This window comes from Megalopta genalis, chromosome 2, assembly GCF_051020955.1.
Source record: "Megalopta genalis isolate 19385.01 chromosome 2, iyMegGena1_principal, whole genome shotgun sequence".
In the NCBI taxonomy this organism is placed as follows: Eukaryota; Metazoa; Arthropoda; class Insecta; order Hymenoptera; family Halictidae; genus Megalopta; species Megalopta genalis.
Window position 1 is genome coordinate 13,862,619 of NC_135014.1, and position 23,101 is coordinate 13,885,719.

Here is a 23,101-nt window from a genome sequence, read left to right on the forward strand (position 1 = left end):
TACGTAAAATCGAATCGCAATCGAAACAGAACTGAAAATTAATTGTTATTTAAAAAAAGAAACCGATACAGAACCGATGTAATTTTGATAATATTTACTTTATCACTGGAAGAAAGCCCCGGTGTTGCAATAGTATGACAATAGAAAAAAGAAAAGATGCAATAAAAGATAAAATGAGTGATCAAGATATTTAAATCATGCGGAAACAAACAAAATTATGATTTATCCAGTACCGTGCATAGTTGTATTCTTTTTTTTTTATGACATGTTACACATCGTTTCCCATAGATTTTGACGCGCCGATTTTAAATCCGGTCGCAAAATTGATCTATCACTTGAAGATTTCTAAGAGAAGATCGATTTAACACTATAACCACCGAACCAGTCAAAATGATTGGTTTCAGTCTTTCCTTTTACAATCCCTGACATAGTAAAAATATTTTTCTCAGAAATTTCTATACGAACTTCTTCATTCAAGTATATATTATAATAAAAATCGTAAGTTTAAATTAAATCCAGTCTTGTCATTGTTATAAAACACTGTACGTTAGTCGCGTTTAGGGCTCGGTAGTTTTTTAGTGTCGAGCGAAAAAAAACTGACGCAATCGTGATTTCGTGAACCGGTCATTATTTCGTCCATCGTAGGAGGGACAGAGAACTGCAGCGAACGTGGAAAACACAATGTAAACAAGCCGCGCTTCTTTCGTTGGACGCGTAATACAGTGTAAGGCACTCGGCATCGACGATTTCAGGGAACAACAGCAAGAAACATTCCCGACGGTGTCTCGTCGATCCCGTTGAGAGGTCCAAGGAACGATTAACCGGGGTTCGTCGACGGCCACGAATCCTCGAAAATCTACCCACTACCGGCAGGAAAGAGCCGCGCGAGCGGCATAATAATTATAACGGCGACAGCACCTGCTGCGCCGCTGCGAAGTCGTTAGCTCGGCAAACATTTAAGTAACTCGGATGGCCGTGTTCGGATCGCTATAATATCCACTGCTTCCGTAATCCATTTGTGCGAGCCCTTCCACCGTGGGCTGCCTCCTCTTCCGCGCCCCTCTTCGCCGCTCCTCGCCGCCGAGCTTCTCTACCCCAGGCCCTGATGGCTTCTCCGACACACCGCTTCGCCCCTAAACCGCGCGCAGGCTGATTCACGCGACTACTCGAGGACCTTAAATCGCTCGTAAATTATCCGTTCGCCGAACAAACTGCGCAACTGTCATCCGCTACATCTTTACCTAGTTTTACGGGACATTGCGTTCATCCTGGCCACTCGAATGTATCCGATCGGTTCTATAAAAGTTCCTGCGGTTCTAACCTCTCTTTTAATTTCCCGCATCGAGTTACGTCCCCGGAGTAATTGTTATCTAATATATTTGTTTGTTGTATTTTATGTTCATGATACAAGTTATCGAATATTATAGTGTTTAGTGTAATTATTATCTAATATATTTGTTTGTTATATTTTATGTTCATGTTACAAGTTATCGAATATTATAGCGTTTATGTATTTATCGAAAAATAAATTATATAACAAATTGAACACGTATCGAGAAAGAGTTTATTAATGTTCCTAAAAGTAAAATTATTTGTTTAACCTTTTGGTTTGTTACGTTAAGAATAAAATCTCGTATACATATAAGCAATGTTATATAATCCAGAGTTTGCAATTATTTAACGATGGATCAGAACGGATCCAAATCTTGCCATTCGTGAATTAAATCGTTTCTCGATCGTTTCCATCCAGTCGAAAGAGTATAGCACTGTTTTAAACACTTCGACTGTATTTGTTACCCATATGACGGCATTATTTGCGCAGATTTGAAAATTACGTTTCTTTTTATCCTAATCAATCAGATTGTTAACAGTTTATTTAGCGAGTTCTTTTCTACTAGTTTTTTTTAAATCGACGGCTAGCTGTTGAGAAATCTTTTAAAAGATTGTTCGAAATCTACAATAATCTCATCTGTAATCCATCAAATTGTTTAGATTAATTAGAATGTAACAAGCTATTTTGAAATTGGTATCTGAAGGAAAATTATCGACCCTCACATCTTCATCGTTTCGCTCTGTCAATCTTAGTTTCGAAGCCCTTTCAATTCTATCATTTCTGGTTAAAAACAAGGACAAATCTTGCTTGTTTTTCCACTAGTAAAACAAGGAAAGACAACCAAGGTCCTTCGACTAGACGCTGCTAAAAACTGCGTAGCTTCGCCGATCTATTTTTAAGAACAATTTTGATTTATTCATTTTTCTCATTTAAGATCAATTTGTTCTATCGATCACACTGGGTGCAATTTCTTTCGGCAAGTTGTTCTAGAATCATTGTAAAATGATTATGAATTTCAGTTTCACGAGCATTTTAACCTAAACAGTAGAAGAAGTATTTCTGTAAAATTGCCACTTTCACAGCTAAGGGGTTAATATCAACGCGTGTCTCCAGCCCCTTCGTTCTGTATCGTAAAAATGCGCGTTCGCCCGTACGCGTAAATAAACTGAATTCAATGAAAATTCACGGGCCATCGATCGCTTTATTTTCCTGTGAAAACATCGTATCGCCGAGACAGCAGAGATTCTCGTGCGTCGAACTTTTTATTCGGCGACACGCGACAAGCCGACATCCTTGGTAATTAAAGTCAGCCGATCGAACGAATTAGCCGGTAGTACTACATGGGGATCGTACGGAATGCGAGGCGATGGGGTGCCATCGGCAAACAGATGCAGCGATACGCGCGCTTCCGGCTGGTGGTGTGCCCGTACGTTCGTACGCTCGTGCGCTTGTATAGATTCGGGGTGGGTTTGGGGTCGAGGTGTTCCTGCGATTACGGGCTCGTTAGCCACGGCCCATGGAGGACCCCGGCCTGTTTGTTTCTGGCTAATTTGACCGGGAAGCGGCGCGCTGCGCCAGAGAAGGAGAAACGCGAGCGTGTGCGGAAGCCGAAACGGCGATTTTTCGTCATTTCTATGGCGGCCCGATCGTTTCCCGCTCGTTTCCACGCTCATTACCACGCTCGTCCTCGCTCGATCCATTCTCGCGATTCATCCTAGCGATTCGTCCTTGCGATCCGTTCGCGTGATCCGTCGGACCGTTTCGTTTAACCTTTTAGGTACGGCTGAATTCTGCGCGAGGCTATTTCTCTGGACGGCAGAGTCTGATGTGTACTGTACAGAGTATCTGTATATTCTGTCTGTATATTGTTAAGATACAGTTATATTGTTAAGATAAGTCTGTATATTGTAAATCGATGCGAAGACGAAAGAAGTGTGAAACAATGCATACGAAGACGATTATTTGATTCGAACGATGACCGAGTGAGCTACTAGAGTAAGCCACTATAGTGGCGCGTCGTTCAGAGAGATGACATCCGCGAAAGCCACTATAGTGGCGCATCGTTCAGAGGGATGACATCCGCGGACGTCACTATGGTGGCGCGTCGTTCTGAAAGATGATATCCGCGGAAGTCACTATAGTGGCGCGTCGTTCAGAGGGATGACATCAGCGGGAGCCACTATAGTGGCGCGTCGTCCAGAGAGATGACATCCGTGGAAGCCACTATAGTGGCGCGTCGTGCCTAAAAGGTTAATCGCGTCGCGCCTCGTTTCCCTATGATTTAAAAATTCCGGCTGATCCGCGTGCGGGATCGATCGCGCGGCATCCGTGAAATCGCGGCGAAGTAAAAAAGGAACGCGGGAACAGGGTCCGCGAGCGGGATTCCCCGACTCGAGACAAATTGACTCGTCGCGCGTCGCCCGTGATTTCGTGCGAAGATAAACGGAGCGACCGCTCCTGGGGATTGCGATCCACGCAGGGGCTCGGAGCGTGACGCGGAATAGGGAGGAGTTCACGGGATCGGGGGAGCACTCGATCGACTTACTATCGATGCTTAATAGTCGTTCGAATGTATTTCCACTTATCTCGGGCGCAGGGGAGACCGCCCCACGCGACGACTAATTTCCCCGATGATATATCGCGCCGCTTGTCCGCTCGTTCGCCGCGATCACGCGCGGCGACGTTTCCGGCGGACGTTGCGGGACGTTCTCTCGAGATCGACACAGCTCCTTCTTCTTTCTTCCTCTTTTTCCTCTTCGTCTCTATCGGTCAAAGTCTTCAAGTTATGACTGTTTCCGTGAAAAATGAAACTTTTCATTAAAATCGCCATAATTTTGTTAAGACTGATCGCAGAACGATATTCCGATGGTTAAAACGAAGGTCTTGAAAGCACCTTTCGAATGATATTGTAAGATGTATCGAACAAAAATTTGTCAGGAAATGGAGCGGGATTGAGAAGGATGTGTTGAAAATGGATCTTTTTTGTCGCTTCAGCTTCGATTAAATTAAAGAGAAACTAATTAACGGGTCTCGTAATAAAACTCGCTCGAAAGATGGTTAAAAAACCTTGGAAATGATGCTCTATAGATCTCTGCACGATATTTAGAACACGAGTTACAAAACTTTGTATTTCATAGAATTTTCGTGATAGGCAGGCAAAAGTCATTGGGCGGGAGTGTACATAAGAAGACCAAAGTATTTATAGTCGATTTACTATTTCAAAGATTGATTTTCCCCAGCTTTGCTAACTAGGTCCGCTCGCGTCCGATCGAGATTATCGGCCGGCGTTGAAAGAGGAGCGGTCGGGGCCCGTTCGTCCGTGACTTGCGGTCGCCGGAGTCGGCGAACGATCGCGGTGTTTGCGGTTTCAATGCTCTCCGAACGATTGGCCGGTCTTTCAATGAACACGCGCAATTTGTTGCGTCCGACGCGATCGTCGTTAAATCGGCGATCGTGTCGAGGACTTCGAAACTCGCGGTTCGCAGCCGTCAAATGGGAACGCTGCCGGCGATCTTCCAGCTTAGGACCACGATGATGCCGCAGATCTGGCTGGACACGAAGAACTGGTAGAACTCGGTGTCCCGGGCGAACGCCGTCAACACCAGCAGGACGGCCGAGTACAGCATCGCCTGGACCGTTCTACAGGAGCAGACCCTCTTCTTGAGACCGAGAAGACCCGTCAACCGCGACGCGGTCCCTTTCAAAACCAGGGACACGTTTTCGATGTTGGAACGCAACGAGTCCAGTCTTCTGGCGATCACCATGCTGCCCAGTTCGACGGTTTGAGTCTCTGCTTCCTGTTGTTGGCCTCCGGCGATGATACCTCGGTGGTGTCCAACGTCCAGTTCTTCATCCGGGATACCCGTTTGGACGGTGGCCACCTTTGATTTCATTTGATTTGATTAATTATTAATGGGCACAGTTTGGTTTCTTTCTAGTATAGATGAGAGATTCTACTCCGTCTACTTCTCATTTTACTCGTCCAGATTTAGAGCGATTCACACTTCTTACAGGACACTTCAGATTGTTAATGACAACAGCGACAACAGTATAGAAAGAGAAAAGTTTTATATATAAATTGACGATCCATATTTTTGGTCGTCCGAAGGTCATAGTACAGCGGGTCGTTGAATACATCTTTTCGTCAGAAATAGCCCCACGAAGGAAAAAAATAGGGGGCACCCACGAAATAGAGGGTGCCGACAGACAATAGTTTTTCAAATATGTTGTACTTCAATATGTAGCCGATTAAATATTGATTAACTTAAATTCGTGATTAATTAAACCGTGCCAAATTCTGTATATAAATAAATACATAGTGCGACAAATAAGTTTCGAGACTCGGACCATATCTCAGTAACTAATAGCGCCATCTATATTTTTGAACCTGCGTTTAAAAGCTGTGACATTCCTCTTTCCGTTGGAATTAATTTTGGTTCAATCGATTGATAAATAGCAAAGTTATAACAGTTCTCCCTAAACATCTTTCTTGTCGATGTTGAAATATTACCAAGAATCGTTGCGTGTGAATCGTTCCAAAGAAGTCGTCGCAGCCGCCAGAAATGTTCCAAACTTCCTGAAATCAATTGTTACGGGCGATGAAACATGGTGCTTTCGGCACGACCCAGAAACCAAGCGTCAAAGTGCGGAATGGAAGTCGAAAGATTCGCCACAAGCCAAAAAAAACACGGAAAGTTCCATCAAAAATCAAGACAATAGATAGCAAAGGAATTATCCACAGGGAATTCGTTCCAACTGGCCAAACAATTACTGGCGCATATTATCTCGAAGTTTTAAAGCGTTCGATGGCCAGAATCCGTGGTATTCGACCCGAATATCGTGATCCATAGACCTGGTGTCTGTTGCACGATAATGCACCGAGTCACGCCTCGCTCGTTGTTCATCCATTTTTGGCTCGAAATCGAGTCTGTGCGTCGAATCATCCACCGTATTCGCCTGATTTGGCCCCGCGCGACTTCTCCCTATTCCCAACATTGAAATTGAAGTTCAAAGGATGTTCTTTTAACGACATTTCGACCATTGAAACAGCTACAACACGAGCGCTAGAGGCAATTCCACAAAATGAGCTGGAACACGCATTTGAATCACCGTTGAATCGCTGTAAGAAGCGTATCGAAACTGCAGGAGAATATTTTGAATAAAAAGATCGAAAAATATTCAAATACATCTTGTTTCAATGGCGCACCTTTAACGAATTATTTACGATCGGTTCGCTGACTCTGACCGGTCCGACGTCTCCGATCGGTTTGCCGTGTTCCGGTTGCGACGGCTTCGCGGACGGTTCGCCGCCGGTCGAGACGTCGCGATAGGCTGGCACGGTCGATTTCGGCAGGGTCCCGCAGGCATCGGAAACGTCCTCGGGACGCAGTCTCGCCCGGATGCACGGTGGAAGCTCCTCGAGCAGCGTCGCGACGTGTTGCAAGCAAACTCGTCGGCAATGGTCGCGCCTGTTCCTCGGATTGCAGGGGCCCGGACACTCTGGCTGGCTCATTCTCGGCCGGATCGCGTGCTCGTTGGAAATTTCCGTAGCCACGGTGGTCCCGATTGATTTCCGCCGGGGAACAGTCGGCCGAGGGAGAGAGCAGCGCGTCCCCGAAGCCGTAGAAGACTCCTCGGCGTGCTCGGGCTTGTCCACGTCAACGAGGACCCGCCGAGAACGAGCATCTGCCGGCGCGTGCGCCTCCACGCTCGAGGTGTTGAAAACTTGACTGCATATAACGAGGTTCAAGGGTGACTCGCTCGCTCGTAACGAAGCTTGAAAGGGCCTGCGGCCGATCCTTTCGATCAAACCGACTGCGCCACGGAGATCGACAAGCCCGGCGCTGCGTCGAAATCGAGGATTCGCCGGCGACGACCATTCGTTCGAAAAGTTAGGCTCTCCTTTCGGGGACCCAGGGCTCCGACCGCGAGTTACTTATTCTCGTGTTCTTCGAGGTTAGACGGAGAATTTTCTGATCGGTTCGCCAAGAAGTCGGTACGCGAGCAACTTCCGTCGCTTCGATCGTCGCGTCGCGGCGCGTCGCGTCGATTCGAGTCGTCGTTTGTCGAGGTTCGAACGAAATCGCGGACACGGAGTGACAAGCAGCTGCTACAGTTCCGAGTTTATTTACGGAAAAAGCGTGCAACCGGCGGAAAGAACCGCGCAACTTATGTACATGTGCACGTCGATTCCGCGGCGGGAATTCAACTTCTAAAAGTTGAAATAGCATGCAGTTCTTGTTTGTTTACAGTTTTGCGGCAACAGTTCCGATTTGTTCGTAGACGCGATTTTCGCAGGAAAATACATCGTCCTGGCAGTGCGAACTGCAACGAACAATCACGCTTTTCAACATCGATTTCTTTTTCCGTTGAAACGACGTTGTGTACACGGTTACAGATCAGAATCTGATAATAATGCGGATCTTTCGATGTTATCGTAACTAGACTGCGGATTTGATGCGTTTGTGGTAAAAATGGGTGGGTGAAAGTGAAAACAGTAAGAAGATTAAAAGAAGCTGAGAATGTTAATTGCAACTTATTGCCTGTCTTGCGATCGATGCAGAAATTTTATATTACTTTATATTACATTTATATTACTTTCATACTTTTGTGAATGAAACACTTAGCCTCCCTATGGATCTTCTACTTTCAATTGTCATCGATATTTAAACGAAGTAATGGTTCAAGTAGTCAAAACACATAATAAATATAATATTCCTTTTTCTTCGAAGAAATTATTGCGAACGAGAAAGGAAAGAAAGGAAAAAATATTTCTGGGTCATCTGTCTTGCGATTGATGCAGAAATTTTATATTTTCTATCTCAGTGGAATCAGATTATTATTACTAATAATCTGATTATTATTGATTATTATTAATTATTATTTAATATTGATTATTATTATTAATGATAATCTGATTTAATCGTTTCAATTAAATTATAAGAAAATTATATAAAGCATACTTTTGAAAGTGGGACACGTAGCTTCATTAATCTTTTATTTCCAATTATCCGAAGTAAATTGAAGGGTTCTAAGGGACGAGACGGAAATATGTGTTTCGAGTTAGCCGGTTTCAAAGTTTTATTTCATTAACCGTTCAACCGCGGGAAACATAGAAATTGCATTCTAAATATTTTGTAAAATTCAGCAACAGAAAGCGCCGAATTAAAACGATTAAAAATTAAAAATATCTTTGAATTATTTTCTTTCTTTCTTAGTTCTCTTTTTATATTCTTCATTAACCTAACCCTTAGCACGCGTTTGCAGCAAATGAAACTACCCTAATATTTCCTACCAAAAAAATCAAAAACCACAGTTAGATGATCGATAAAACTGTGGTGCCAATGCAACGAACACTTTGACTGCCACGCTACCACGTCAAAAATCGCGTAGACTCAAACTGTATCATTTAATTAATATTATTAAATTAAAATTGAAAAGTTAAGTTCTATAACATTGTAACAATCAATTACATTTTCAACAACTTTAATCCTAATCGAATTAAGATGTAATAGACCAACGTACAAATTAATGTTCAAGTCCGAGAGCAAATAAGCGCCGACGAGTGGCACGGCAGACAAAGATTTAATTTTAATATTTATAAAAGATCAAAAATTGTCGTCTTTTCTGCACGATTGTTGCGACGCGAGGTTAGTAGTAATTTACCGACACATGAGCCGTTTACTTTGAAATCGGCATAAGTCACTTTTTCAAAAAAATCGAGTTAATGGTAACACTAATTACAATCGAACGGTATCTTTTCATTAAAAAAAAAAAAAGAAAACAAAATGTGACTTATGCCACTTTCAAAATAAACGGCTCGTATACGGTGCGAGATCTGTAGATTCGAAAGACGCGATAAAAAAAAATGATTACATTACCCAAGAAACGCCGATACGTATTCCAAAAAGAACTAATTTCACCGAACGCAAAAAGAAATACGCTCTAATTTGTCCCGACGTCGGCGCGTTCTCGCGTGTTTTCCAGACGAATGTTCCCCACCTGCCGGGTGTCGTTCAGCGGCTTAAAGTCCGAGGGCAAGTACGCGGTGCTGATGGACATCGTGCCGGTGGACAACAAGCGGTACCGATACGCGTATCACAGGAGCTGCTGGCTGGTCGCGGGCAAAGCGGATCCTCCGGCACCGGCCCGGCTCTACGTGCACCCGGACTCCCCGTTCACCGGGGATCAGCTCCGAAAGCAGGTGGTCTCGTTCGAGAAGGTTAAGCTGACGAACAACGACATGGACAAGCATGGCCAGGTAAGAGAGATCATCCCGATAGAACCGATTCCGACCGAAGAGGTCGCGCGCCGCGGACAGATCCTGCGGAGACCCTCTAATAGCAGTCACGAAACGAGGGTAAACGTTAGCGGTCGTTGGACGCCATTTTTCAGCACGATCCGCGAGGTACATGTGTCGTCCACGTGCGCGCGTAGTAAACCGAATAAAATGGCGACACAGTTGTCTCGTACGATACAGGGTGCCTACGCCAACACCGGCGTAGTCGTGCGTTTCTCTCGCGAACAGTAGACATTGGGACAGAATGAAAGTGGAGAAAGTTGTAGTTTTTTGCAAGCTGTGTATTGCTGTTTATTATTTCTTTTTATCTGTATTTATTTTTATTTTTTTTTAGAAATGCAGGTGATCCTCAATTTGTTATAATCTGCGAATAATGCGGATATAAAGAAATTTACAGACGCTATTGCATTGCTTGCAAAGAACGATATTGATTTTCCTGATTTATTATTATTTGCAAGAGAAACGATGGCTGGCGTTGACGTGAACACCCTGCGACATATGAACGGATTAGAATCATAGCGGCGTATGCCACATTTTCGAAAATTATGACTATTGATCTTAAAATATAGTCTGTACATGCTAAAATGTTAAAAAGACAAGCGAAATAAATAGCATAGTTATCGTAAATTGATGGAATCGTAAATTACCTTAACGATAAATTTGGTCGGTAAACCATAGACGCGTTAGTAAATAATAACACCCCTTGTTTCTCGCGATAAGTACAACGCGACTTACGCCACTGTGATTCTAACCCATTCATACAGTCGATACGTTCATTTATTGTTCCCTGTGACATAAAAATATCGGTCATCTTCTAAATAACACGTAAATATATCCAGGCTGTTCATTTTATCCCTACTCATTGAAATATCTTCGTTATTTTTGGCTGTTATAAAAAAATGTGTCAGGACAACTTCGTTCGATTCAAAGCCAAAGATTTCATTTTTCAAGTATCGAAGAACGTTGCTGTTTCTTGCGCATTAACCCTTCATTTTTCTAACGCATCACACGCACATCGAGACGAATCCAACGACCCCTGACACTGCGATCTCCAAATGATCCCGAACGAAAAAATTTTAATGTGCCGAAAACAGCGATGACTTTTACTTACTTGTAAAAAAAACACGATCTTGAGAGAAAAAAAGAACACGAATCATAATTTTTTGATATCAGCAAAAGTAACGAAGATATTTCAATGTGTAGAACAATATCAGCATCCTGTGCGTATTTATACTTTATTTATATCGATTCTATATTCTAAATGATTCTGCCCGTTGAACAAACACATTTATACATTTCATACATCCATACACCCGAGGTTAACCCTTTGCACTCGAGTGGTGACTCTGAGGCACCACTAAAATTTGTTATATCACCTTTTAACATAATTTTGATATCAACAAAGTTTAGATATAATAAATTGTTAAGAGTGTAACTGTTGCCCGAGTCCCAAGAATCAATTTCGTATGCATAAAATGCATTTTGTCGTATAAAATAGAAATTCTATAAGTTAGAAGAATGATCTTATATTTACAGTTAAAACAGCTTCGAGTGCAAAGGTTTAAACATGAAAGCAGCAATCCGAATCGCGAGGACGTCATTTCGTGACTCTTGTCAGACGGTCTCTAAAATCTTGCACCCCCTCCCGCCCCGCGGTGAACTCGAACTCGAGCGTATCGATCGTTGGGAAGCAATCTCGTACCGTTTAAAACGACGACATCTCCGTCACTGGGTAAATCCGGCGCGTTCGTTGTGTCCGGTGTCGGTCACCGACACTGACAGCGTCGCCGACAGGGACGACGGCGAGCTCCGACAGCGACACCGCGAGCATCGTCGTCGCGTCGTCGTCGTCGTCGTCGTGGTGCAACCGTGAGCGTTATTTATCGGTAAATTCGCACGTTCGCGCGGCTTCACGTCGATCGGGTCCGGTGATTTGCGTAAGTTTCGCCGCGAAATAAGGCGGACCGTTTAACGAACGACCGGTGTCAACGGGCGTCGACGATGCTCACGGATTACAGTGTCGTTTTTCACGGCGCGGAATCGCGGCCGTTTCGCTCTGCTTCGAGGCACCGTGGACGACGTCGTTGACGAGATTTCGGGACGTTCGCGCGCATCGGGAATGGCCTCGTAAAACGGATACCCGGCGTTACCGGAGGGACACGTGGGCGTGGTTATCATCAACACCGCTCGTTAATCGTGGGCGTCGAAGCTGCCAGCCCGTGAAACGTAATATTCCATCGTCGCGTCGGCCGATCGATGACAAACCAATCTTTCCGCGCGCGTGTTTCGACCTTTCTCGCCTCGCGTCTCGCCTCGCCTCGCCGTCGTCGTTCCTCCGCGGGCCGCGTGTATCGCTTAATTACGGTCTCGCGTGGATTCGCGTCGAGGCGGAGTAACGCGGGTCTCTCGCGGATCGATGCCGCGAACTCGATTCGAAGAGCCGGGGAACACGTAGGTCGGTCGGTCCAGGATTACCGGCCGAACAAAACGAGGAGAACGGGGATTGTCTGTGCGTCGCGCGCGCGCGTGGAAAAGGCGCAGCGAACGGGAACAGTGCCAGAGTTTCTTTCTCACCGGGGCCCCCCCGGTGAAATATCACGGGGCCGGAGCAACTTAACACCATAAAAAGTGTAACTCTACGGCGGAAAGAGTGTGGATACTGTATCCGGAAAGATGCGGGAGAGGCGAGCCCGGCGAGAGGAGACCGGCGGCGAGCGAGGGGCGGCGGTGGAGGAGGAGGAGGAGGAGGGAGGTAGAGAGGCGAGACAAGGGTCGCGCGAACCATCCACTCGCGGACTGGCCATAATGTTACGAGCATTATAGGCGGTTGGTAGTGGTGTCGTAGGTGGTGTGTATAGTAGGCACGACGGCGTGCCTATAAGCTAATAAATTGAATGGATGTTTGCCCGAAGCTTTTGTCATGATGATCACGAGTAGCCCACGCTTGGCCCGTTGAGCACCTTTTGAATCTCTCTACACGGCCTGTTCCTGGTGCTCTCGCTTCCTCCCTCTCCTTCACGTTCTTTCCCTCTCTCTTTTTCACTTCCTTTATTCTCTCTCTATATATTCTCTCTTGATCTCACTTTCTCTCTCTCTCTCTCTCTCTCTCTTTCTCTTTATTCTCACTCTATATATCCTATCTCTTTATATTCTCTCTATCTCTTGCTCTCTTTCTCTTTATCCTCGCTCCGTATATTCTCTCTATCTCTTGCTCTCTTTCTCCTTATTTTCACTTCCTTATATTCTCTTTAGCTTTTGCTCTCTTTCTCTTTGTTCTCACTCCAGATATTCTCTTTATATTTTCTGTATCTCTTGCTCTCTTTCTCTCTTTCTCTCTTTATTTTCACTCTATATGCGCTGTCTCTTACTCTTTATTTTCACTCTAATATCCTCTCTCTTTATATTCTCTTTATCTCTTGCTCTCTTTCTCTTTATTCTCACTCTACATATTCTTTCTCTTTATATTTTTTATATATTTTCTTTCTCCTTTACATCCACTATAGATCTTAATTTTTAATTTTATTTATATATACAGGTGAAAACCCATTTTTTACAATACAGAACTAAGAGCTAACATCAATATGATACAGAATCTGCGAATCAGAGCTTTAGGTGAACAAACTCGTTCTGAACTTTGCTATGTCAACTGCAAATAATGTCTAATTTGCCGCTATTATCGTTAAGAATCTGAAGTGTCCTGTAAATAGTGTCGGTCGCATTAAATCTCGATGAGTAGAACGAGGCTCTAAAGGGCAGCGCTGACCTAGCAAATCAAGGAGCAGGTGACGGTGACAAGCTAGGTGACGGTCGAATTACTGGTCAAATCATGGACAACTTTGTGCAACTTTGTCTCTCTCTCTCTCTTATTCTATATATTCTCTCTTTCCCTTGCTCTCTCTTTCTCTTTATTCTCACTTAATATATACTCTCTCTTTACATTCTCTCTCTCTCTCTCTCTCTCTCTCTCATTCTATATATTCTTTCTTTCCCCTGCTCTCTCTTTCTCTTTATTCTCACTTAATATATACTCTCTCTTTACATTCTCTCTCTCTCTTTCCCTTGCTCTCTCTTTCTCTTTATTCTCACTTAATATATACTCTCTCTTTACATTCTCTCTCTCTCTTTCCCTTGCTCTCTCTTTCTCTTTATTCTCACTTAATATATACTCTCTCTTTACATTCTCTCTCTCTCTTTCCCTTGCTCTCTCTTTCTCTTTATTCTCACTTAATATATACTCTCTCTTTACATTCTCTCTCTCTCTTTCCCTTGCTCTCTCTTTCTCTTTATTCTCACTTAATATATACTCTCTCTTTACATTCTCTCTCTCTCTTTCCCTTGCTCTCTCTTTCTCTTTATTCTCACTTAATATATACTCTCTCTTTACATTCTCTCTCTCTCTCTCTCTCTCTCGCCGCTGTTCTCGCGAGAACCGTTTCGCTCCGCGTTCCGTTTGCCTCGGATTCGCAATCGCAGGCCGCGCTCGCAATCGCAATCGCACCCGTTCGCTCTCAGCCGTGTGCGGCCGCGCGTTATGCGGTCACGCGTTCGGAACGAACAGCCGCGGTTCGACCGAGCGTAATTAGGCGCTCGTTACCGCGAGATTCTCGCGCCGATTTAAACTTACGAGTCCGACGCGTCGGTAAAGACCCACCGCGGCGGCTCTATCGCGGCCCGATCTTCTCCGGCGTTCCCCACGGACGCGAAACTCGAGGATTTTCCGCGAGCGGAGCTGGACCGCGGCACTTCGGACGGAAACGAACGCTGTTCGCTGCGTTCACATTCTTTGAAACATTGTCCACGATCTTTCTCTACAAAGAAAGCCTGCTCTACACACGGTGCTCCCGCGTTGCTACAATTATGGTTGGTTCGCTCGTGAAACGCTCGTGCACGCATGCGTTTGGTAGACGGCGACTGCGTGTTGCCGGAAACCATGGTCAATCTTGTCTGGTCGAAAATGGAGGTACATACATATATCGTAGAAAGCGTATAACCTTCGCCGATTTTCCATGCGATTGTTAGCTTGTCTGGATAGTCTCTGTTTGATTTCTTTGTTGAAACGTAGAATTCTGATCCATAACAATCTCTGTACAAGCAAATTATTTCTCTATTTGTTCATTGTACCGTCAAGAATATCCATTAGCGATAGATTGTGATAGATTAGTGATAAATTGTTGCTATTGTTCATTGCAATTCGGTCGAGAACAAAGTTTAAAAGGGCAAGACAAGAATTGTAATTACGCGTCGTACTTAGAGGCTAAAATGGATGATTAATATAAAATGAAAAATTAATGTAAATGGATTATTATGGATAAATGGAAAATTAACACGCACAAGGTATTAATATACAAATAGTCGTGGATTGTAGACTCGGTTTTTGAATGATATAAAAATAATGGGAATCGTCAAGTGAAATCTGAAGAAATAATAAAATATAAAATTACGAACAGATAAAGCAGAATTTAACGATACTGTTACGGTGTCGTTTCGAGCTAAATAAAATTATCAAAAGAAACAATTTATATGTATTTAATTTCTGTTCCCTAGAATCGCGTCTTGCAAAAATTTTATTTCGCATAAAGATCCGCAGTCTAATTCATTATACGCTTCGTTATAAATTAATAACAGCGTGATTATACTGTGTTCGTATGCTCGCGTTGCTTAACGAATATCGTTGCGGAACGAACGTTCGGTGATGCCTAATATTTTCCTTTCACGAGAAAGACGGTTTCGAGTGCATCCTTTCTTCGGTTTAAGACTCGCGCGAGGTAGATTTGTAAGTACACACATAACCTACTCGACGCTAAACCTACCGAGCCGGTCCAAATGCCCGGTTTTTCTTCACATTTTCGATTCTAGCACCGTTGAAATTACAAAATGTTTCTTTTATAAACGATTGAATCAATATCTTGACTCGAGCATGCGTTATCGTAAAAAAGGACGAAAAGTCTGAATACATTGAAACTCGTCGTCGTTGTGAAGCAATACATCGCGGCCGCTGTTAGTGCTCGGTAGATTTAGCGTTAAAACATCGTTCGTTGACTTAAGAGAAAATTCAGAAAAGTTCCCCGACCGTCTTCGAACGAGTGCGCGATCGTTCGACGAGCCGGCAGCAAGCATAACAGAATCAAATCGTATACAGGTTGTTCATCCTATAACGGTCTCCACCGATTTTTGAGAAATTTGCGCTAATCTGACAACAAAATGCAACGAAAGTCAATGAGTACTTCGAGGAGAACAAAGTGCGGCAATAAAAATTTCGAGAAATCTTTTTATTCGATAAAAAGCTCGGCTCACATCCTGACTTTATCGAACAGTACTATGTATCTTTGACTCCATAGCGTTATAGCAGGCTTAAAAACGTATTCAACGACCTGCTACACAATGACCTTTGAACGATTTTTAGCTCAGAGGTTCGTGGTAACCGAGAAAATAATTTTCCTACACGTTAGTGAAACGTACCAGTGACTCGGAGTCAAGGATACGTTCTAGCTGACTGCAAACAGTAAAAGTCATTATGTAAAGGTCATTGTCTAAAGGTCATTGTGCAGTAGGCCCTGATTTCGTTTTTTTTTCCATTGGCAATAACTCTACAAAGTGAAGAACGCGTAGTGCCATTTAAAAATGTTAAGGTGACCGAAGCTTTTTATCGAATAGAAAATTTTTCCAAAATTCTCGTTGTTACACTTTGTTCTCCTCGAAGCGCCGGTTAACTTTTATCCGAAACATTCTTTCGTCGGAACAACGCGAATGCCTAAGAAAATCCGCGTGACCGTTAGCTCGAAAGCGCACTGTAGATAAAATTGCATGCACTGCCTGTATATCGTCGATGCCTGACCCAGCCATTTTGCAACAAAATGACGGACGTATGCATCGATATGATTGCGCACTTCGCGACCATACACGTGTACAGGCATACGCGATTCGCGTCGATCGCACGTTCGTCTAGGGAGCTGCGGTAAAAATTGCACGCGACACGGTCGCCCGTCGCAGCAATTATGGTTTTACACGAGTGTACATCGTCTAATTCGTTTGACATAATGCTGCACGCGCCGTCGCGACACGTCGGAAATTGTGTACCGACGGGCCGGGCCTGGTACACTTTTACGAAAGGGCTATAGTTTCCGCAGTTTTTCGCGCGTTGTTCGCTGACTGAACACCGGTAACAATGGTAACTGTGTCACGGTTCGAACACGAACAGCCTTGGTACACAGAACTCGAACAATCGATGCTCTTGCGCGGCGTGCGAACCGGCCGGTCAAAATTTTCCGAAGGTTCATGCTCCGTGTACACGAAATCCTGCGGGTGAAGTATTACGTGCACAACAGGTTCTTTAGTACTAAGCCGACGTCAATGCATACAAATCGTGTGAAATAATGCGTGTTATTGTGTGTCTCGAAAGCTCTTTCGGGCGCGGTTAATATTTTGTTTTCGATACGAAGAACGTGATTATTTTAATAATAATAATAATAATAGTAATAATAATGGTAATAATAGTAATAATAGTAATAATAATAGTAATAATTACAACTTTATTTATCGACGGGATGAACCCTTTGTTACAATGAAAGAAAGTTACAATAATGTAGCAGTCACGCATAAACAAATATCTAAAATTTAATAAGAAAGAAAAACTGAAATATGAAAAATATCAACAAATAAATGAAGGTACAGAGAAAGTGCAGAATAGTGCGCGGGATGTGCACTCGTTCATGACTTTCCCGCTATACAGGCCGAGTAACGTAGTAACTACGTGGCGATAGTTAATTATTCTTAAGAGTGGTTAATCGATTGGTGATGGTTGACAATCATCGCTCGCAATTGTTCCACTTACGGATACAAATGGGTTAATGGGCATTTTAACACTCGAACGGCGAACTTTTCCGACGAAAACATGCCTGACATGTACAGTGAATTCTCCCTAATTGATCCCCGCTCAGCTGGGAAATAAAAATGGACAATTTGGGAAGAGGAGATACTATTGTAATAACCTTACGATAATCTTACGGATCGTTTCTATAGTTACCGATTGTCGACAACTATAAAAACTCTCCGAAATTCCACAACTAGAAAAACTCTCCTCTTCCTAAATTGTGCACAATTTGTGCGTCGATTAGGGAGAATTCACTGTGTACCTGTACGTCTGAAATCATTTATAATTTTCATTTATCAATATTTCGTCGAGATTTTCCGAAAGTAATTCGCCTGTTATCAAAGATAAGGAAATGAAAGCACAGATGTGAAATTGCGAATTTCAAGAAAAATTGCGAGGTCGAGGTTGTGCTAGATTAATGCAATCGCGAAAGAAGTCGTGGTGCAAGCGGTTTACCCGAACTCATAAAACTTTGTTGAAAAACAAGAAAACTTCTGTTTGGCTTCTGAGACTCGTGATCGATGAAGACAATTCCGTGGCCCGAGGAAAGACAGCCGCGCGAGTCACACTTTCTCACTTCCGAGATATTCGCGCTTCAAGTTACAATCGCTAATGCTTCGTATTATGTAGCAGTGTTTCGAGTTGCATAATTTGTCCGAGCCTATAGAATTTCTTTCAACGATGCCCTTCCTGCTAAATACGTAAATCCTACGTGCTACAGTTCAACGAATGCGTTAACTTAATTTCCTTATCATAGAATATTTACGCAAAATACAAATAGTCTCATCCCATCTGTCGCAAAAATTCAAGGTAACTTAATCGTTGAATTCTTTCTCCGATAATAATTTCACTAGGTCGACAGTAATATATCGACACCGTTAAATACTTTTAATCCGCCTGACGTTACAAACACCGATGCGTTCTCCTAAACGCGGATAAAATCCGCGCGGTCCATTAATCAGAAATTAATGCGTCCGATCGTATAAAGTACCAAAGAACGTTGCACACGGACATTTACATCTGTCTTTTAGCGACGAGAATCGATCATATTTTGCCATTCGATCGCGCCGAGCTCGCCGATCAGTTTGCACGGGGGAACACGGACTGTCCGTCGATGCTAAACTTGTATAGTATAGACTCTGTACGGGAGATTTGTTTGCGATTCGCCGAGAAACGGTTCTGAACGCTTGTGTATCACGGGGAACGCTCGAGAGGGGCCGCGAGGGGCAGGAGAGTAAGTGTTGCCGTGGAAAGAACGAAGGAGGAAGGGAAAGAGAAGCACGAAAGCGACGGAGAGAAAAAGCTAGGCAGCCGAGTGTCGAGGAACAGACACACCGGTTAAAAGCAGTCGTGTCGAGCGGAGCCGTGCCGGGAGCGCAGGGAGAGAGAGAGAGACCAGGGAGAGAGCAGGGAGAGAGTCGGGAGAGCCGGGAGAGCCACGCAACGCCAGTCAACTCAACTCGACGACTCAAGTGGTAGGGAACATTCCTTCGCTACGGCCACTATTTCATCGTTTCGTATGACGCGATATTATAAGACCCCCGCCTGCGTGCTGGCTACTACACGGTGGTCCAAAAGCAGGCGTCCACCTGCGACCGCGACACCACGGCCGAGGCGAGGCGAGGCGAGGCGAGGCGAAGTGACGTCGTCGACGACGAACGCGACGGCGAGTCCTCTCGCGACACCTGCGGGGAGCGAAGTTTCTCGCGACCGCTCTCTTTCTCTCTATTTCTCTCTCCCTCTCACATTCTCTCTCTTTCTCACATTCTCTCACATTTTCTCTCTTTCTCCCTCTCCCTCTCTCTCTCTCTCGCTCTCTCTTTCATACATTCTTTCACATTTTCTCTCTTTTGCTCTCTCCTTCCCCCCCTTTCTCGCATTCTCTCGCATTCTCTCTCCTCGTCGCTATTTCGCCTCTCTTTCGCGATCGGTCGCTCGCGCGACTGGAATCCCGGATCGGCGAGGACTTTTCACTTTGGGGTGAAATATAAATTATCGCGCATGAAAACGCACGGTCTCCTCCGGTCTCTCGCTCGAGAACGGAACGCTCTTGGGCACACAGAGAGGATCTTGACACACAAAGTCGCATATATTTTTTTCTCTTTCCCTACGTGTCTTCCTCGCCTGTTCCTCCCGTGCCGCGCGTCCCGTCCCCCGGTCGATCGAGGATCAACGTCCTTGTCGTCGATCGCGCGGCGATCGTCCCCGTGGTCTAAACAAAGACCGAGGGAGAAACGTACGTTGCAATAAAATTCTTACGTCCGCGGCCGTTGAATGCATTTCTGACATTTCCGTTGAAAATACAAGCGAAGAAGAACGATTTCTTTTCGTTCGTGGAACGCAGCCGTAATCGGTTCTATGGACAGTCTACCGTGACTGACTCATCGCGGACAGAGCGCGCGTGATGTAGAGGGAGAAAGAGAGAGAGAGAGAGAGAGAGAGAGAGAGAGAGAGAGAGAGGAAGAGAGCGACAGATAGGAAAAAAGAGCGGTGGACGGTCGGTGGAATAATACGAGGGAACGCGCGAGCTGGAAAGCAGAAATCGAAGGATATTAATAATTTCTTAACGCGAGGCGCGCTCGTGGCATCCGAGATGCCAGCGGCTTTATTCGCTCATAATATTGAGATTAAAAAGGATTTATGATCCATCCCGCGGGCAGATCGCGCTTCATCGATTCGAAATCGCGGCGTAATCGTCGATTCGAAGGCGTCGACGAGTACGAATCGATCCGATGAAATGCTAAGCTTCCGCGGTCGTTATCGATGTCGCACCTTGATCGCCTCGCGATCGGACCAGGTAGAAACTATTGCAAGCGTTTCGTTTCGTTTCGTTTCGCTTCGCTTCGGAAGGAAAGGTCTCCATTTGTAACCCCGACCCTGTGATCAGCCTTCGCGAAATGGCAGAGCTCCAAATATCTACTGAAGCTAATGGTACCCTCTTTTGGGGGCGTACGATTAATAGTTTTCGAGGTATTTAGTGTCAAAGATTTTTCTTCGGAAATACACGTGTATCCAGATGATTATTTTATGGTTATATTAGCGAATAAATTCAGTGTTGCCAGAAATTCTACTAGTAGACCATTCTATTATTAATTTTTGATAGTATATGAATTCGGTGCTTGACTCAAGAATATTCAAGTATTAAGATAACTCAGGAATATTCATGCGTTAAAGCAGGCAAGAATATTCAAGTAATTAAAATGCTCGAGAATATTCAAGTATCGAAATGCTCAAGAATATTCGAGTATTCAAATACTCGGGAATATATTCAAGTATCGAAGTACTCAATAATAATTCAAATATTCAAATATTCAAGAATAATCTCTCAAGATAATGTTTCGAGAATGATCTCGAAATACTCAAAAAGAAATACTCGAGACCTGGATTAATCGGTTTATATATCTATGTCTTTTAGTTTAATTTATAAAAATATTTCTCACCCTTGAACGATCCTATTCTATTTTTTGGCATAAGTAATATTGCTGGGTTGCGCTGGATATATGTATACATATAACATATGCCCTTTCCTAGCTCGTCTCGGCTCGGTTTCTGCCTCCACCGCCATCGAGATGGACGAGATTTGGCGTCGTGACCAGGAAAATAAGTTACACAAGGAGTGGGGTAGGCGAAGCATGCGTCGGGAGTCCCGGGGGTGGCCGCTATAATAATATGTAATATAATAATATATAATATAATAGTATATAATATAATAATATATATTATACTATATAATAAAATAATATAATTATAATCCTTAACCACGATCGTGACGCGACGTAGAACTCCTGCCTGATCGTCGCCCAAGCTTGGGCAGTTACAAAAATAACGGTACAACGTGCAATACAAAAGAATAGGTACCACCCCGTAGACGCGCCATGCCGCTCTACGGGACTCCCGGCGCATGCATCAGTCACTTCGCTCCTTGCGTAACTTATTTTCCTGTGAACACTGGCCGCGACTCGCGTAAGACAGTCGCTTTTATGCGCGTGAAGCGCGAAAAAAATCGTTGGACGTTCCATAAATCGCTTTTAATTTGTCATTGACATCGCGAGCATTTCGAGGCTTTTACGGCGCGAAGAATCGGCGGCGGGTTTCGTTAATTTGGGTCGAGATCGGATCGAGGCGATCGCGAATCGCTCGAAAACCGCGGACTCCCACGATTCCGCGCATTCGAGACACGCGGCGCGACGGGTATTAAATTTCGCGGCTTCCTGCGGTCGAACGTGCTCGATCAATTCAACGAAAATTTATGCGAACAAGATGCGGCCCCTCGTGCTGTCCCTTTTGCCACGCACTCGGGTACCCGCGCGTATTACGCGAGGCTTTTCCTGCCGCGAGATGCGAGCCGCGTCGCACAGCGGTCTGGGAATGCACTTTCCGTGGCCAAAATTATTTTAGCGTTATTTCCACGCTTAGGGTTGTAGTATAACAGCTAGCTATAGTAGACAACAGCTAGGATCTTATCGCTTATCGCTTATTAAAAGTATGTATTAACTTTTACAAAATCGAGGTGACCAGCATTTAAAAAAGAAAAAACTTGCTTCAACAAGTTCTTATATTCTAATTTGTCGAAATGTGAGTACTGACCAAAAATATAATCCGCAGTCCAACAATTAATTTAAAAAAATTAGTTCCTTCACAGTTTCGTTACCTGGTCCCTGTAACGTTACATCTCGCCACAGAACCATCTAAATGATCTAATATCGTAGATTTTAAAGCTCCGGGCTGTCGTAAACCCGCTTTAAAGAAAAAAAAAGAAACGATCGTTGAAAATCTGAAAGCTTTCACACATTGACTTTTGGCCACGGATGGCTGATCCGCGAGACCACTGTGGCGTCGCGTCGCGTCGCGTCGCATCGTGGGATTCGCCGAGAATCGCGAGAAATGCGCGCCTACTGCAACGCGAGCCGTTCGAGAGAATCGTTTAAAACGCTCCCAATAAAAAGCAGAGGAAGAATGTCGCTTCTCGGTTGGCTTACGTGGTCGAATCGCGGGTCTCGGGCCGCAGCTCGGGCCTCTGGCTTTTCTCCGGTGTGGTGCGCGGGCGCGCGTCGACGGTGTGTGCGTTAGTGCGTGCGTCCGATGGCGAATCCACACCGACGAGCCGAACAGAGTAGAGCAAATTGGAGTTCTGACAGGTTGCAGTGGGGTGTCCCACCGTCCAACGGCGCAGAGAAAACGGATAGGGGCAGCACCCCGGGATCCCAGACACCTATAATCGTACGGGCATAAAGTTGCCCGCTCGGAAACCTACGGTCCGGTCCGCGGGGACCGAGACCGAGACCGAGACCGAGACCAAGACCGAGACCGGGATCGCGCACTCGTTATCCGGACTCGAATTAAATTCGAGGCTTCTGTTCCTTTTTCTCTTCTGCGTTCTCCTCGTCCCGAACGGTCGCTCCGGACCGAAGGCCGGAGGAGTGCTCTCGCTCGCGCGCACGCCGACACGGGAATATCGTTTTCACCGTTAAAGAGGCGTCCTCGGTCACCGCGCTACCGTGCGATCGCGGTAAATGGATAATTTACGAGCGATTGCGGAATCGAGAAAACGATACCGTCGTCGACCGTGGCGGCCGCGGACGGCCGGCGAAATGGTTCC

General features: G+C 44.6%; 2 protein-coding genes across 2 annotated transcripts in view; one reads left to right on the top strand and one right to left on the bottom strand.

The window, feature by feature from the left end:
- The window catches only part of LOC117219299 (uncharacterized), a 72,315-nt gene that overhangs the window by 20,616 nt on the left and 28,598 nt on the right, over positions 1-23,101 (top strand). Inside the window, exon 3 of the mRNA XM_033468338.2 lies at positions 9,320-9,593. Within this exon, the coding sequence (XP_033324229.1) occupies positions 9,320-9,593 (274 nt within the window). The remainder of the gene's footprint in view (positions 1-9,319; positions 9,594-23,101) is intronic.
- On the bottom strand, positions 4,435-8,720 carry LOC117219300 (uncharacterized). Its single transcript, XM_033468339.2, has 2 exons — positions 6,540-8,720; positions 4,435-5,214 (listed from the first exon to the last, which is right to left on the bottom strand). The coding sequence occupies exons 1-2, from the start codon at positions 6,843-6,845 to the stop codon at positions 4,822-4,824; spliced, it is 699 nt and encodes a 232-aa protein (XP_033324230.2). The 5' UTR covers positions 6,846-8,720; the 3' UTR covers positions 4,435-4,821.